The sequence below is a fragment of the Ambystoma mexicanum genome, chromosome 8 (genome assembly GCF_040938575.1).
Source record: "Ambystoma mexicanum isolate Mex_15411 chromosome 8, UKY_AmexF1_1, whole genome shotgun sequence".
Taxonomy (NCBI): domain Eukaryota; kingdom Metazoa; phylum Chordata; class Amphibia; order Caudata; family Ambystomatidae; genus Ambystoma; species Ambystoma mexicanum.
The window spans coordinates 899,750,810-899,769,278 of NC_090929.1; the positions used below are offsets into that span (position 1 = coordinate 899,750,810).

Genomic DNA, 18,469 nt, shown 5'->3' on the forward strand with positions numbered 1-18,469 from the left:
TGTGGTTGACTATTATTCTACGCTAGCATTGTTTATACCATGTAAAGTTATACCTACAGCTCCCGCTTTGGCAAACCTGTTTTTGTGTCATGTTTTCAGGTTTTTTGGTCTTCCTCACGTCATTGTTTCCGACCGTGGATCTCAATTCACGTCTCGCTTTTGGCGAGCCTTGACTACCTCATTGGGTATTGAGGATCGCTATTCAAGTGCCTACCATCCACAAACAGAGCGTTTAAATGCTACCTTGGAGCAATACTTACGATGCTTCACCTTGCAGTATCAAAAAACTTGGTTATCCATGTTAGTCATGGCCGAATTTGCATATAATAACTCAAACCATTCCGCCACTGGAACGTCACCTTTCTTTGCCATGTATGGGCACCATCCACATGCTCTTCCCATCCAAACCATCCCATCGCCCTCCAGCCCTGCGGCAGGGGCGTGTGTGCGTGACTTAGCCAAGGTGAGAAACAACATCTCGGCCCAACTCCAGAAAGCCAAGTTGAGTCAGAAAAAACATGCCACGCCCATAGAACACCAGCACCTCCGTATCAAGTGGGTTCGAAGGTCTGGTTGTCGACAAAGAATCTGCACATTTCCGGACGATGTTTCCTTCTTCCACGTTTTGTGGGTCCTTATAGCATAACTGCTATCATCAACCCTGTGGCGGTTCGTTTGGACCTCCCTGCTTCCTGGCATGTTCATCCAGTCTTTCATGTATCCTTGTTAAAACCTTGTCTTCAGTCCACCAGGCTATCGTTGCATCCTCCTCCTGTTACCATTAAAGGCTCAGAGGAATATGAGGTGAGCAACATATTGGACACAAAGGTCTGTAGGGGACTACGTGTGTATGTCACAAGTCTCTCCCTTCTCACCTGCTTTTGTTATTTGCTTGCGACCTTCTGTGATGTCTTCTTTCTCACGGTCCGGGATTTGTACAAACCCGAGCGCTGGTCCTCGGATTCCAGCGAGTGGTTCGCTATCCAACTTCCGGGAACGTTCAGAAGTCCAGGGTGGATACCAGGAAGGAATGATGTTCGCACTCTGAGGCATGGAACGCCGTGACCCGAGCGTGGAAGAAAATCCAGGAAGTTCAGAGGTAAGGTAGAGGAATGGGAGGAAGGAAGGGGGATTCAAGGAACCGGGAACCAGGAATCAGCGGAAAGCCCCGAGCGAACTCCGGCAACACATGTCCGACTACAGCAAGCGGTAGCGTTGAGATGCACAGAGCCGCGGGTAGCATGTCTGTTTTGTAGAGCGTACAGCGTGGAGCTTAGAGACTGGCCAGCAGCATTCCGTTTCAAGCGGCCATGTTGGAAGGATCACTGTATTCAATCCCCTATGGGTCAGGGACCAGGAAGTCCAGAAGGGACGCAGACGACGGTTCATGACAGTGTATCTGGTTGATTGGAAGGGTTATGGTCCCGAGGACAGGACCTGGGAACCTGTCACTAACATTCGTGCTCCGCGTTTGCTTTCTGAATTCTGGTCCAGGAGGGGGAGGCTTCTTTTGAGGAGGGGAACTGTCAGGATTCGCCCCGGAAATCAGGAATGTTTGAGTAAAACCACTTTCCCCAAAACGGATGCTGCTACCACATCATCTGCTGCTAGTAATTCACATCATGCTTTTCCTTGGACTCGCTCTGGTTTCTTTTCCACTCACTGTGCAAGGTTGCCGTAGCGACTATGGCGCCCACTCCATGTTCGTCACATGACTCAATTTCGGAGAGGAGGAGCTTCGATAAGTTCGGCAAGTTTTCAGTGACCAGATATATACTTCTGGGTTGCCGCATTCGCTGCTTCTCATTTTGTTTAGGAATCTAGGCTACGCTCCCGAGTACCTGCTTGGTACTTTCTTGTCCTTGTATCTACCAACCTCGCCCCGTGCTATTTCCTTCTGAAGTCTTCCTGTTACTGACCTCGGCTTGTGTTACTACCTGTCCTAGCCTCATCCTCTGCAATCATTTATCGCCAGCATGCTGCACGACTTGGATCCTTACGACCTGTCTCTCGAATTGGTTATCACGCTGCCAGCAACAGAACAACCCGGAACTAACCTCGACCACGCTTTGCCTTTTGGATTCTTACAAACACTTTGCTACCAAGTTGCCAAACCCGGAACGTTCGACCACTCTCTCATCTTGCCGTGTGTTTTCTTTTCATCATCGTGTTGCCATTCTCATGCTGCACCTTGGATACAAACATTCGAAACAGGAAATCCCACTTCTGTCTACTGACCTTTCGTGTGGTGGACAGTGCTGCGAAGGAGTCCTTCATTTGCCAGAAAGAAACTGCTTGACCTACTATATAGCGCTTGGACAAGAGAGTGGCATTTTTGGCGCTAGAGTCGACAGGCGTCCTCGTTCCATCGGGACAGGCACTGGACTAGAGACCTTTTGTACCCGCTTAGGCGTCCTCGTGCCATCGTGGTTTCTGGGCTAGATTGGGTTGCGCAGTATACCTTTCTGGAAGAATACACTCCTCGCACTATTGGTAAATTGCTTTTGAACTCTGTCCTGTTAATCTTGTACTTGTTCATTGTTTTCTCGCAATTACGATCCTAAGTCTGTTTACCTCTGTAATTTCTCTAGTTTTGTGGGAATCAAGTACGTTGTCCTCGCTGCATCCTACGCTGTTCCTGCCTCCTCGGAAGTCCGGTCTGGTTTTCCATCTTCTGACTTATTGGTGCCTTGGTACTTATTTTGGAGGTACAAAGGGGCACATTGGTAGGGAGAACTCAACTACTACACTACGAATTCAACTACCGGTTTCTTGATACTTAACACTAGCAGACTGTTATCAACATAGTCTCACCCGCACCATTGACTAACTTGCCCCTGTCACCACCAAAACTCTGACAAAACGCTCCTGCTTCTGGTTTGATGAAGAACTAGTTTCCCTCAGACGCACTAAAAGAGCACTTGAGCGCCTACACAGGAAAACTAACACCAGTGAATCAGCAAAGGCCTTCCAAACAGCCAATAAAAAGTACTAATTGGCCATAATCTCTCATAAAGCCAACGCCCTTAATACGCGCATAACCAATGCGAACTCTGACAGTAAAGAACTGTTCTACATTCTTAGAGAGTTTGAGAACCCATGCCAAGTGACAGCACCCGAATTCTAGCAAAACCTGGTGCACCACAATACAAGACGCATTAGCCTCTAAAATGATGCCACTACAAAAGAAAATCGACAGCAAAAAAACTATCCTTGCCAAAAAAAGCTTCCTGACATAGCCTCCAACCCGCCCACTACTTCCACCTGCACCCCTTTTCATTTCACCCCAGTCACTAATAAAGAAGTACTAGACACCATAATGAAACTCAAAGCCTCTAACTGCAAAGAAGACCAATTCCCCTCTCATCATGTTAAACTGTGCGCCCATACCTTAGCACCAGTTATCACTGAATTTGTTAATGCATCCTTCAACTCAAACAGAGTTCCTGCTAGCATTAAAAAAGCTTGGGTTACACCCCTCCTTAAAAAAACATCCTTGGACCCCTCAATCCCCACCAATTCCCGACCCATAACTACCATCCCATTTCTACCAAAAATCATTGACAAAATAGCCTACACCCAAATTCAAAACCACCTAAAACACCATCAATTACTAGGGGACAGACAGTCAGGGTTCCACCCAAACCATAGTACATAAACAGCCCTTCTCGACCTGAAGATCCAAATGGATGCCACGAGAGAATCAGGTAAATTCTGCCTGCTAATGCTCCTTGACCTCTCCGCGGCTTTCGACCTGGTCGACCATTACAAACTCTGTGCCACCCTAAACAATAACTTCAACCTATCCAACAACGCTACAGATTGGATGAAATCATTCCTCGCAGACAGGACCTCAAGAGTTGCCATTGGGAAACAATCACCAGATCCCATACCCGTCCCACTAGGCGAACCTCAAGGTTCTTGCCTATCCCCCACCCTGTACAACGCCTACACCAAGCTGCTTTTCGCAGCACTGGATGATATGGGTGTCATCTACACCAGTTTTGCAGATGACACCCAGATCCTCATCCCACTAACAGGTAACCATCAGCAAGATTCTTTGCTCATCAATAAAATCTACTCAATAATCCAAAATTGGATGGCTAACAGCAGCCTATGTCTCAATGATGACAAAACATACTAGGATCATCGTCCACAATCGCTTCCCTTCAGCCTGTCTACTCATCGTTCATCATTGACGGCACCACAATCCCAGTACTTAAACAAGTTAAGACACTCAGGGTCTATCTTGACGTGACACTCACCATGTCTAAGCAAGTAAATACCCTAGCCGCCTCCTACCTCCTACACAGCCAAACTTATCTCTCTTTGTCGCAAATTCCTGACACCAGAAAACTGCATCGCACTAGCAAGAGCGCTCATACTATCAAAACTTGACTATTATAAGATCCTTCTCCTAGGCACCTCCAACACCAACTTAACCAAACTCCAACTCATGCAGAATAAAGCCCTCCGAGCTGCACTAGGCATAAAAAAATCAGAGCATATCTCCAACATCAGGAGACAAAATCACTGGCTTCCCATCAAAGCCAGAATATTCTTTAAAGCCCTTAGAATCACCCATAAATGCATCGCCAGCAAAGCTACCAAATAGCTCCTCAACACAGTCACCAAGAAAACCCAGACCAGACTCCTTAGATCGAATAACAGTGAAAACCGCGAAATCCCAAAATACAAAAGAGAAAAAGCAGGGGGCAGTAGCTTCAAAGTACTCGCTCCTAAGCACTGGAACGCCCTACCCATCCACATTAAGAATGAAACGTCCTTCCCACAATTAAAACAATTGCTCAAAACGTGGTTATTCAACCAGTTCTAAGTTGATCCCAGATACTTGTAACCCTGACCAACTCCACATCTTCACTGTATATAATTGAACATAAGTGTATATAATGTATAAATGTAACCAAATCTGTACTGTCCTATTGCATTGATCACCAACAATAATGTACTTGCTTTGTTTGTACCTACGCCGTGATAATTCAGGGTCTGGGCGTATAACAAATGTAATAATTAAATAAATAAATAAAAATGGTGTCTGCCTGCACTCACCAAACAATGATAGTCGCCTGTGCAGCTACCGGTCAATGAACCATATGTGAGTAGCTGCGGGAATGGTGCATATCGCAAAACTGTGATGGTAAATAATCCTTCCATGTGGCAGTGTCTTACTACCCTCCCTGAAGCAAGGCTGTGCCTAAGCCCTAGCCTCTTGGGTACATGCGGAGGTCTACAGCCTCCGCCCATACACCCAAAAGCCTAGCCCTTGCCCACAACCACTACACAGTAATGGAAGCATGCATGGCAGCATTTGGCCATGCACCGTACTTGCCAAACCTACCACTGCCACTGACACCCCTATCCACCGCCACAACACAATGGAAACCCACAAAGACAACATGAGCACCGTCATCCCTAGCCAACAGCATAATACATTGAGAATTTCTTCGCATCATCTGCAATGCGGTCCCCGTTCCCAATGGAGCGTCCATGCAGTCACCACAGAAGGTTGTCGCCTGAGTAGCTACCCGCAAATTGCTGCATTGCTCACATACACCCCTCGCACACCAACGTCTTTTTTGACCTAAACAAATTTGTCATATTTTCTGCTTTTCACTCCCCCAACCATTTTTTCATGCCCACTTTCACCCACCCGATACTGCAAACCATGTTTTGCAACCCTTTCTGGTGTAGCAAAATTGCTGCAGTGCTCGCGTACACCACTTGCACCCCGTCGTGTTCTTCGACCTCATAAACAAATATGTGATATTTTCTGGTTTTCACTCCACCAAACCTTTCATCCCCTTTTCACCCTCCCACTCCTGCAAACCATGTTTTGCAACCCCTTACGGCGCTGCACTGTCCTCCGATACACCATGGCAGTGTTTCCCAAAAACGTTGACGCACTGCAAGCCAATGAGCCTTCTCTCCACAGAGCGAACAGGGAATTGGGTCAGCGGAGCAGAGCCAGATATCACACATTTTTTTAGATGTACATTTCAGTTCTTTGCAACAAAAGTACTGGTCGGATTTCCACCAAACACACAAAAGCACGCTTTCTGACCCAAGCACCCACTCCTGCCGCAAATTTGGTGCAAATCCATCCAGCCATTTGGTCTCTAGCCGTGCACAAAGTTTTCACCCATTCAGTCTATGGAGAAAAAAAATGTGTGATCCCCTCTTTAACTTTCCCCCCCCTGCACGAAACCTCACCAAACTTGCCGAAAAAATTAAAAGCGGGCCATATACCTTTTTTTGCAAAGCTTGGTGAGGATTCCTCCAGGGGGAGCGAAGTTACAAACTGCCAAAAAATAGGTCTTCCTATGGGTTTAGCAACTTAACCATAACTTTACGGCCGCTTCCGCGTGTCACTCGCAGTCACGGCCATCGCCGTGACTGGCAATTTCTTCTGTGTTGGAGTTTGAGGAGACGCAGAGGAAGGTTACTTTAGTCCTTTTTCTGTGTTCGCAGCCGCCGCTCTAAACGCGGGACGCAACGCTGCCGGGAGTATTTAAATCCCCGCCTCCCGGCAGGTTGTTGCGTTGCAACCCCCTCTGTTGTTTACCTTTCGACTCTGGGACCTTCGCTCTTCCTCTGCACCTCGCTTTGGAATTACCAAGGAGTTTTCCCCGTGGTTACTTTCTCCGGTGTTCCTGTTCCCGGAACACCGCACTTTTGTTTTCTGTTTTCTCTCCGCCGCCTTCCCTGGGCGGCGCTAGCTGTGCCTTTTTCTCCGGCGGTTGGGCTCTCTCTCTCTCTCTCTCTCTCTCTCTCTCTCTCTCTCTCTGTCTCTCTCTCTCTCTTTCTCTTTCTCTCTCACCCTTTTTCTTTCCCTTGCTCTTTGAGTCCAGACAGCGTGGGGTTTCCTCCCGTGCTTCCCCGCAGTGCTTTCTTGGAAGATTTACTACCTCCACCTCAGCCGTCAGCTGCTGCCTTCTCCGCCTGCTCTTCGGGCCTAGTGCTACCATTGGACTTGGACGTTTTGAGGGCCACTACCCTCAGTGTTGGAGATCCTTCGCTTCCTTCTTCATCTGTGAACAACTGGCCTTCTGAGACAAGCCTTGACACCTCTTATCAGGGTTTTTTTTCCCCTTCCAGGTTTTTCCCTGTATTTTCTGGCTTGATTCCGGAAAGGAGGTCACTGTGCCGCTGTTCTCACCCAGCGGCCACAGTGGCTTCTCTCCGTGACAAGCCCACGCACCAGACGAAGGAGAGAGACTACCTGGCACGTCGAGGCCTGCAAGATACCATCGACTCGGAAAGCTCAGGTGAGGAGAGCGTGTGTACAGGAGGGACTCAGCCAAGGGTACCGTTCAAGTCACACCGCGGCCCGTGTAATAACTCTCTGGAGCATGGCTATGGGAACTCGGCAGGCCTGATGTGTTTTGACCGATCAGTGTACAGTGTCTTGTCCTTAAACTCCGGCATCTGGTTCTTTTCTGTTGCTCTTTTATGACTTCACTACCGCAGACTAAACCCTGGGAAACCATTCACCCCCTCCTTGCTTTGACCAATCGTTATGTGGCATTCAGGCTTTGCTTGTGTGAGTGTTGCAATTTGGAATATGTGTGCTTTCAGCGAGGATCTGGTTAATGTTCTCTGCTGTGGGGTGATGGGGAATGTGTCATGCTTCAGGAAAAGCTAACTAAATGTTGAGGCCTACATGTGTTGTGTTCAGCTAATGTAAAACAATGGCGATCATTTATTTGTTAATATAAACACCTCTTCTATATTTCTCTAGTTGATGTTAGATGCTGCTGGATCGGGGTAAGGCTACATGGTTATGTTCATTTTATAAGAGATGTGTTATGGCTTACTTAAAGCGTGACTACTAGTGCCTTGTTGGGCCTATGCAGGAAGCCTTTGTTAAATGGGGCTGCTCGCTTCTTTGCAGTGTGTTTTTTAAAAGTGACTTTTGCAGCTTGTATTTTCGTGTCCCTTTAGGACGTTGAATATATTCACCCATGTTTTCATATTCCCCTACAAATGGTTGGACATTTTGAAAAGAACAATTGCTTTGGTTTTGAACTTGTGTTAAGAAAGAAAGACATTTATCTCTCCAAGAAGGATACTGTGGAAAACACTCGTTTTGAATTGTAAACAAACATTTGAAGAAAAGATATTTGCTGTGTCAAGAGGAAAGACAGTGGATGAAAGAGACTTTTTGTGTTACCTTAAACCGAACTTTGTTGAATCAGAACTGTGCTCAAAATATTCTTGAATTGATCCGGGGTAAGGAAGCCCAACTGTGGTCACAAGGAGTAATTTCCAAAACGTTTGAGTTTGAACTGATAAATTATTTTGTTGAACTAAAATTAGCCATGCATTCCTTGTATAATGTTGTTGTGTGGATTGGTGTGAGGGTCAGAGACCCTTTGAACATTTAACCTGCAGTTAGCACGTCAACCAAATAAAAAAATCACACCTGTGTTTTTTTTCTTTTTGTTCTAGATACAAAATGTCCCTGGACCCGTTACCCATAGACTGTATAGAAGGTCCCTCTACAAATTCCTTCCCCTCTTGACACAGAGTTCCTTGGTACAGGTAGGAACACATGTTTAATTTCACCTGGGTATCATTTGTAGGGTAACAAGTAAATGGCATATAATGTTGTTGTTAGTAATATTACCAGCTTTATTGACTAGACAGATTTATATCTACTGAGTGAAACCTGTATTTTTTTCAGAATTTAGGAACTACAGCTGACTGGATTCTCCATGAAAGCTATGTCTGTCAAACAGTTTTACTCTCATGATATGCTGCGTGTCTAAAAAGTGGTAATAGTTGTTTCTACCCAAGCAGGCCTATTAGACCATACAATGCATTCCTGGATCACAGACATCTATATTATAGGCACACATTTAAAATTGCATCTTTGTATAGTGTAGTGACAAACACACAGCTGTTTGGTGATATGACCACATTTCAGAAATAGTTAGATGTATCATAGGAATGGTCAAGAATAGTAGCTTCCTTGTTTATTTTACTTATAAAGCCTTTTGAGGGTTATATGTGATCTTACCGGCCGCAATTAAAGAGTGGTAAATGTCTTCGTTGACAAAATACCGAAAAACACAGATTTGTTTTTTTTTTATTTGGGGGTCCCCTCCCCAATGCCACCCCAACCCCATCCCGACCCATTTTAACCCCTTTACCCCACTACCCTTTATTTATTTAATTAATGTTTGCTGTGTTTTTCGCTTTTATGGTCCACTCTGAAATGTACCACTCTGTAATGTTTTAGATATATTGACTGGATAACTTTTTGACATTAGCAGCGGTAAGTTAACATTGTAGTTATTTGGCACCCCTGACCTTATTAGCACAAAAGCTGCCCGAAAAAAAATCTATAGGACTAATAGGCCCACGGCTGTGCTTATGCAGAATGGGGTTTATTTCTTCATACTTACTGAAATTGCCCTTACAGCCTAAAAAGTGGATGTTGACCTAAACTTTAAAAAAAAATAAACTGCTCTGTGACCTGACCCCAGTTAGTGGTTCATCCTGCATGCCCCCTCACAGAACTATCACTAGTTGTCTTGGACATACCCCAGGAAGGTTTTTTTTAACCCCAGTGACCTTTTTTACACTTCATAGGGTTGCAGTTTGGCTGAATCCAAAACAGACTATTGGATACTTGACAGCAGGGTGACATTTGTGTAATTAAGTTCCATGGGGTCAGGGACCACCACCTACTCCGTGAGGCACTTCTGTATTTACGGGTCCTAGCAGCTCAAGGGGTTCCCCCTTCAGTGGATGGAAAGGATCCTCATCCAGGTCAGTGAGTGTTTTCTACTGTTTCCATAGAGTTTAATAATACTCCTAAGGAAAATAAACACTGGTGCCTTCCCGAAAAATCAGGGACCATGGCATGTCTTCTATTGGAAAACCTGCCTTTTATCACTTTCAAGCACTTACTGTTTTTTCAGGAGAAGAGAATGAGCTTAATCAACAACAATGTTTTCAAGCAGTGAATGCAGCTGACCACAAACCTGTGACCGTGGGTTCCTGCAGAACCTACAGAATTGTTCTTCAAAGGTATTGTACATCAACTGGCAATGGTGCATGTCTGTGGAACCTGGATAGCTGGTGTTCACTGGAGCATACATACAAGATACAAATCTTTGTTCATTCACTGCCTCCAGACGGGAACCTAGCAGCCTGCAGAACAGCAGTGACTGCAAACATAATGCAAAGAGTCCCAAACGGGGGACAATAACGAAGAGATCTTTTGTTGCAGAGCCAAGCACAGGCAGGCCAGGCCACAGAGACTTTGTGGGTTTGTGGTTCTGTGGTAAGGGCACCAATCGCAGAGCTTGCTCATAACAATAATGCTTGTGAGAACGATCTAACTGTAGAGGAGCCTTTGGGGGGGGCTGCCATAAAATAAAAGGGAAAAGGGAAGTAGGAATGCCTTTAGGAGTTAGAGGTACAAGGATAAAGTTCATGGTGAAGCAACAAGGAGGAGAGAAAAAGAGAGAAGCAGAAAGGAGGAGGATGAGGGATAAACACCAGTAATAGGACAGTAGAAAGAGGAATGGAAGGCTGAGGAAGTGAGCACAGCAGAAAGCACAGTGGAAGTAAGCACAGTGGAGGCAAATGAGGAGGGAAGAGCTACAAGAAGGATGAGGAGAAGTAACATCAGAGGAACTGAGAGAAGCTTGATGCACAGAAGGAACAAAATGGCACAGAGAAAAGGAGAGGTGTCTTGAGGAGAAAGAAAAGGAAGCTTGTAAGAGTAGAAGGGACCAAGATTGGAGGTAGGAAAAGTTACAATGAAGGCACGATGACCAGAACAGGAAAGAGCAGGGTGGAAGAGATTCAAAATGGTATGCTGCGGTCCATCGGGGAGGAAAGGAGGCATTAGAAGCCGAAGTTGAAGGAGGAGTGGAAGCCTAGCCATAAGGAATAGGGATGGTTGAGACCGGAGCTTTGAACGAGACTTCTAGCTTAGTAGAGGAGCAATTATCTATCACATGGTCAAGTCTATTCAAAGTATCCATACCTTGGTAACCTTATGGTTGATCATAAATGTTAAAAACGAATAGATCGGAGACCACTAAGGGGGGCGCAGAGCAGCATGGCCGTCTGGGAAAGGAGCTTCGTGTCCAGCTGCAGTAACAAGAAGTAATCCACTCTGGGCGAGCTCCAAAAATACACCTGGAGTGCCTCACAGAGACGGGGAGACTGGTGTCCTTGCAGGGATCTGTGGTGGAGGGTGGACGGGGAAGCCCACCCCTACTGGCGCCGATCAATTTAGGTTGTGTGACTGTGGGCCAATCTGCCGAGGTGTGCAGAGTACAGCTCCACACATATCGGGACCTAGCAGAGAGTGCTAAGAGGGCAGAGGCACGGTGCTTGGATGGCACAGGGAGATGCCCTGTGAAACCCACTGTCGGCCTGCCAGGAAGTGGTGGCACTGTGAGCCCAGCCACCTGAGCGTCGCAAGACCAGTATGGCTCTGCTGCAGTGGGCACACGGTGAGAGGCCGCGGGGTGGCACCCAAAAGGGAATTATGCTGCCTGAGGCCCCGGGACCCGCGAGGAATAGCGCTGACACCTGAGGCTGGCAGTTGGGAGCTCCAGGGCAAGGGGATCCCATCCCTGACACTCCAGATGTGGAGGGGGCTTGGTCCCATCATCACGCTAGGGCACTGCTATTTTTCACGCACGTGGGGAAATTAGGGCCCCACCCTAGACTAGTGCGACAATTGGAGGAGTGCACACTGTGAGGGGCAAAGGGGTGAGACAGGATCTCCTGCTGGAAGGAAGTAAACACATAGCAGGCCGCTACCCCTGTGCTTTAATTGCAAGCCCATTTTAAGGATCACTTAGCCCAGAGTGGGAACACAATCACAAGAATTTAGGCAAAGAAACATTTGGGAGAAGAGGACTTTAAATATAAGGTGGGGTCTGCTGCGATGGGGGGCCCAGTGGCAGCATCATCACTGGGAGTGCAGGGTATTCCTGACCAGGGAGGAGGCAGGGGATCCCAAGACACGCAACCCATACGGGCGAGGGATGGAGAAGGTCAAGGACAGCGTGCAGGCCTTGGCGGCCCTAGGAGGCATACAGCAGTATATCCATGCAGTATTAATGTAGTTGAAAGCGTTTTGAGCAGAGGTCCAGGTGTTGATGGGAGCCCTCACAAACCGTGTCACAAAGGTGGAATATAGGGTGGAAGTACTGGACCATGGTCAACGCTCAGCAGACATTGTGTAGTTCGGAGTAGAGGCGAGACTCAAGGAGTTAGAACGCAACGAATGAGAAGCCAGGAGCAAGATGGACGATATTGAAAATAGGGAGAGGAGAAACAACCTGAGAATATAGGCTCTCTAGCAAGGACACAGAAACGCCTCATGAGTTGGAACATCTGCTGAGAAGATTGTTGCACAAACCTTTGGGCCAGACGCATGAGAGAGAAATACGGTTTAACAGGGTCCATAGAGGTGATGTGTCGGGAGATGGACCTAGCTCAGTGGTAGCGAAGTACCACTACTATAGTGACTAAGAAGCCATTTTACAGAAGGTTAGGGAAGTGGGCACTGTGGAATGGGAGGGTGCCTCCATTAAAATCTTCTAAGATCTCTCCTTGTACACTCTTGATCAAAGAAGGAAATGTAGACCTCTGACGAAATGGCTTCAGGAAAAACGGGCGTGCTACTGTTGGAGGTTTCTCTTCACGCTGTACTTCAAGTCTGATGGGGAGCACTATGCAATACACCAGGGTGAAGAGGCTAACAAGCTCCTCCAAGTGCTGCAAAAAGAGGGGTTCTCGTCAGAGAGTGACAGTCAGCGCCAGCTGCGAGAGCGCTTCAAAAACATGTTTGCTCAACCAAAGGGCCGCAGGTGGGAAGGAAGTTCTAGAAGATCCATAAAGTCCTGGGTCTCATAACCATCACCTCTGAGATGATAAGTGAACCCGGACCTGGGGGGATATTTACATCTGAATGGAATGGGGTGTGATGTTCTTATCATCCAGAAATGAAAGAAACAGTTGGACGCCAGACTCCGCACTGCCTAGTGACCTGTAGATTTCCAGGGTTTTATGCCCTGGTTGGTTATAGTTTGTTATCAGTTTCATTGTTGGGGGGAAATGGGGGAGGGGAAGCGGAGAGTGGGACGGAGATTCCTCATGTAAACGCAATGCTCCTGAAGTAATGGCTCTTAAGCTGTCGTGGGTGGTATAGTAAATGCTATTTGCAAAGCAAGGGTGCAGATGAAATGTAAAGGGGCTCAACTCCCCCAAAAAGAGATTGTTAATGTCCAGCATATTCTGAAAGCTCTGTTTGTCGGTGCTGTTTTTGCAGGAAACTCACTTTAAACAGGGTAAAGAGTACCCATTGTGTAAGGCGGTAGTAGGACAAATGTTATGGGCCTCGCACAAAGACCACAAAAATGAGGGAGTTGGCATTGTCCTTGTGAAGTCTTTCCAAATGAAGGTCATGCATGTGAGGAGAGGTTTTGGGGGGAGATTTCTTGCAATTAAAGAACGTCTGGAGGGGGCAACATTTATGCTGGTCACGTTATACACTCCAAACACCTCAACTTTCCTTTTTGAGGAGAGTGTTCAAAGTGCTTGAAGAATGGGAGGTGATTTCAACACGATTGAAGATCCCAAGGTTGAATGGTGGTCATCTAAGGGATGGGTGAATAGAAGAATGGTGAAGGGACTTTGCACACTTCTTTGAGGACCACTATTGGGTGAATGTTTGGAGGTCACAATTCCTCCACCCGGGTGGTTACACCTCCCCCCCACAATACCCACTATACATACACCAGAATAGACCTCCGTTTGGTGCCACAGGAAAGGGTGGACAGCATGACTTCTCCCAGAATAGAGATTGTGACATGGTCTGATCACTAGATGGTCACAGCGGTTTGGTTGGTTGACAGGACATGACGACATACCCCTGGGTGGCGATATAATTATGTTTTACTCTTAGAGACCCACCTTTTAGAGAATTTCTCGGGAAGGAGATCTGCAGTTTTTTAAACCAATGACACTGGGGAGGTTCACCCTAATATGGTATGGGAGGCAGCCAAAGCCACACTGAGGGGACGCTTTATAGCAGAGGAGGCGAGGAAAACATGGGAGATGGTACTAATTGAGACTAGGCTGCGTTCCCAGATACAGAGGCTGAGAGCCCAGCTGAACAGCAATAGGTGTGATATAAATGAGCTGTTGAATCACATTCCGGGCAAGCGTCAGGCCCTACACTCTACCCTGATAGGTGAAGGGGTCAAGAAGATGCGATACATCAAGCAAAAGTACTACATAAAAGGGGACTGGGTGGGGACATTACTGGCTAATAGGGTCCGAGGCGACAGGGGAGAGAGGAAGAAATTAGGAAGACTGATTGAAATCTAGTCAGCGGGCAAGAAGGGATCCCAGGGTGTCTTTGGATTATTATGAGGCGCTGCATACACAGGCCTCAGAACCAGGAGACTGGACTATGTATGCATATCTAAATAGTCTTGTGATGCCTAAGTTGGCGGCCTCTGAGGTGGCCCTGCTGGATGCTGAAATCATGGCAGAAGAAGTATCTTTGGCCATAGGTCAATTAAAAGTAGGAAAGGCCCCCGGGGGAGGATGACTACATGGCTGGCTTTTCAAAACAGTTCCAAGACATCTTGGCGAGGCCGCTAGCAAAGATCTTTAATGCTATCAGTGATACAGCGGTAGTCCTACTTACATTTCTGGAAGTACGTATCGTGGTTCTCCCAAAGCCTGGGAAAGACCCCACGCAAAGCCAGGCATACTGACCTATCTCCCTATTGAATGCAGACACCACGCTATTTACCAGAGTATTGAACTCAGGTTGGAGATCCACCTCCCCAGGTTGATCCATCCCGAACAGACAGGTTTTATTTTGAATAGGCAAGGATTGGATAGTCTCAGCAAGACCCTTATGTATGACATTCCCCAACTCTGCAGAAGGAGGGAGTCCTAGTATTGTCCCTCGATGCCGAAAAGGCATTTGACCAAGTGAGTTGGAGCTTCTTAAAAGGGGATGTCATCGATTGGAATGTGTTTGAAGTAGATGGGCTGGGTCTCTGCAATTTATCCGACGCCTAGAGTGAGAATGGTTGTCAATGGGGAGGAGTCCAGGTTGTTCCCACTGAGAAGGGGCACCAGACAGGGATGCCCCCTGTCAACTCTCCTATATGCTCTAGCCATTGTACCATAGGCTGCGGACATCAGAGCAGGTAAGAGCATTAAGTGTGTCAAGATGAGGAAAGAGGAATGTAAACTAAGCCTATTCGTGGACGATGCTCGTCTGTATTTAACACAGCCACGGATCTCCCTCGCAAGCTTATTACGGGGTTTGTCCAGATATGGGGAATTATCAGGCTTCAAAATAAATTTTGAAAAGTCAGTAGCCTACCAGGTGGAACTATGTGACCCCATAGAGCGGGAGTGTGTGGACGACCTAGGCTTTTGTATCTACCCAGATGGGTTCAGATACCTAGGGGTAGAGATAGCTAGTGATATTTATTTTTAATCCCCCACGCCCCTCGTTTGGGATAAGGTGCAGGTGGACATGAGCGTTGGACTAGGATGAATCTCTCTTGGATGGCAAGGTTGAATTCTATTAAGATGGTGATCCTCCCCAAATTTCTATTCCTCTTCCAGATGCTGCTGATTACCATTCCATCTTCCTTTTTGGAATTTGTCAGGAGCCGGCTCTTGACATTTTTGTGGGCCAAGGCGACACCTAGGATAGCATACAGAACCCTCACGTGGCCACAGGAGGAAGGAGGCGGGGGATTCCTGGATTTGGACGCATATTACTGGGCGGCCCAACTTCGTATAATGATAGACCATCTGGACCTGGACTCTGATAAACAGTAGGTGAAAATGGATAACACGATATTAGCCCCAGTCACACTGGAGGAATGGCTTTGGGTACCTAATAGAGTGGTGAGACATACAGTGTTACAGGGATTTTGGACAGTATTGAAAGAAAGTGGAGCCACGCACTGGCTTCCGACATGACCCTCCACTGTATCTGGGCCCCTCCCTTGAGAAACCTGATAGCTGAACCCCTGCAGTTCCAATCTGGGTATGAGGCTGGCCTCAGTAGAGCTGGGCAGTTGTGGGAGGAAGGGACATTCATGTTCATCCGCAGACTGGAGGAATGCTTTCACATTGGCAAGCTTTCTCCCTTCCGATACTTGCAACTTAAGGAGGTCCTCATGTACCCGAGGCGGGGGGGCAATTTACGGAGGGGCCTAACCTTCTTCGAGTAGATTCTCCTGCAGAACACATGATCTAAAGGTCGAATAGCAAATTTTTATAAGACATTGTTGCAGGCAGAGACTATAGACTGCTTGACAGCCAGAGAAAAATGGGCAATAGCCTTACAGGGGGATATAACGGATGAATTATGGTCTAGAATATGTAGGAGGATCTCACACTCCACAGTAACCTTACAGTACAAGATACAGGTGATAACAAGTATACATCGTTGGCAGTACACCCCAGCCGCTCTTGCCAAAATGTACCCCAGGGAGGACTCTTGATGCTGGAGGTGCAGACAACTGAGTGCTGACCATTTCCACATGTGGTGGGTATGTGCCCATATACAGACATACTGGGAGAGGTTCTCTCGTGGATCAAGGGGATTGACAGGATCGCTAGGCGGCTCTCACCATGGTGGATGCTGTTTGGGGTGCATGAAGAGTATGAGATGGAAGAAGCAGGGGGTCACATGGTGCATATCCTACTAGTGGCAGCCAGGTGCTGCATTGCGCAGAGTTTGAAACAAGATAGAATGGATCCACAAAGTCAGAGCGATGTACGATATGGAGTATTTAACACATATTTTAGATGAATGAAAGACGAGTATCGAGGAGATTTGGCTCCACGTTTTTGCGAAATATGGCAAATAGCCCACTTGAAGGGCAGAACCAGAATATAGATGGACTTATTTTTGATAGATATTGTGACCAAAGTGCGAAACATAAGGCGGAGGAGTGGTTGCGGGGGCGGGGGAGTCCTGTGGTTCATAGGTGTAACATGTTACCGGTTGTAACATGCGCCAATGTTTGTTTTATGATTGATAAAATTACAATAAACTTTGATTTTGAAAAAGAAAATATTAATAGATCCGCCCCTTCCACCAATACAATAGAGACATCTTCCAGAGATTTAATGGTTGCATTTCAATTAACTTTTATCCATATGCACAATCCCCCGATTGTGCAACCTATGCTTCTTGATGACTTAGTAACAGGTATCATAAAGTTAACATAACCCTCTAATGTCAGAGCTTTGCATGTGCACGCATTTTGGAAGCTATACAACACTTTCTTTTTTTAAAATGTTTTTGGTTATACAGCAAACCTTTTGCACATACACTACTAAAACATAAAACCTAATAATAATCAATATATGCAGTCTATAATAATAACATTGTGCAAATATGCAGGAATAAAAGAAGACAGCTATTGATTACATAAATATAATAAGAAAACAGTAAAATGATTTAACACAATTAAGATCCATTGAGTAATGCTATTAGACGATAGGCTTAGTTCCAGACATGAAAGGCGGCTGCAGAAATGCCAATTTATTCATCCCCAAATATGGAGCTCCAAAACCGATCTGTAGCAACAAAATGAGCATTAGGAACATAACAAGTGTAATTCCTTACATAACAAGATTCCAAAACATGGCATTGTGTAAGAAGAAGGCAAGCTGCGTCTAATGTCGAATTACAAAGACGACAGAACCGCTTATTATAGGGTAATTTGTGCCATCAGCCTAAATGTTCACGTGTAGGTTTTATGTTAAATTGGAGGATAGCACAGGGGCAACGCGCTGGTTTTGGAAGCAAGACCACGCAGAGCAACAGTGGTTTGAATCTCGGATCCGCACTTAGAAACCAAACTCAGGTATGGTATTAGGCACGTTATAAATAAAGCAATTAAATAAAATAAATAATTCACAGATAGATGATAACTCTGCGTATACTTAAAGAACATAATTTAGTTAGGTAGGAGCAAAGATGATCGCCGCGAAAGCTTTGTGTGCTATAGACTGCATACATTTTCTTATTACTTAAAAGAGAGATGTTTGAAATTAGATCATATTCTCTGATTTTCTTTTTTAATATTGCAGAGGCATAAGGATCTTGAACCAGATCTTTTAAGGTCAAGCCAATGTAAGAAAAATGCTCAATTGCAGTACAACGTCGGAACGGCGGTACTGGGGACAAGCAGATCCTGAGACAAGGCATGGTCTATTTGTGTCCACTGGAAATGTAGTGGCATACTACGAATGCATCTAATACTTATTGGTTAAGTGCCAGAAGAAGACAAATAACAAAATCAAAATCTGGTTCATTAAAACTAACAATAGGATTCTCTCCTGATGGTCTGTAATAAAACTGTGGAGAAACACGTGTAAAGAGAAGGAAATGTGAGAGATGAGAAGGATGGAAATC

General features: G+C 46.1%; 1 protein-coding gene across 7 annotated transcripts in view; it reads left to right on the plus strand.

Annotated features, from left to right (window-relative positions):
* The window catches only part of SHLD2 (shieldin complex subunit 2), a 1,351,673-nt gene that overhangs the window by 160,379 nt on the left and 1,172,825 nt on the right, over positions 1-18,469 (plus strand). For all 7 annotated transcript variants that reach the window (XM_069610780.1, XM_069610782.1, XM_069610781.1 and 4 more), the window contains one exon: positions 8,470-8,562. In XM_069610780.1, coding sequence (XP_069466881.1) covers positions 8,470-8,562 — 93 coding nt within the window. The remainder of the gene's footprint in view (positions 1-8,469; positions 8,563-18,469) is intronic.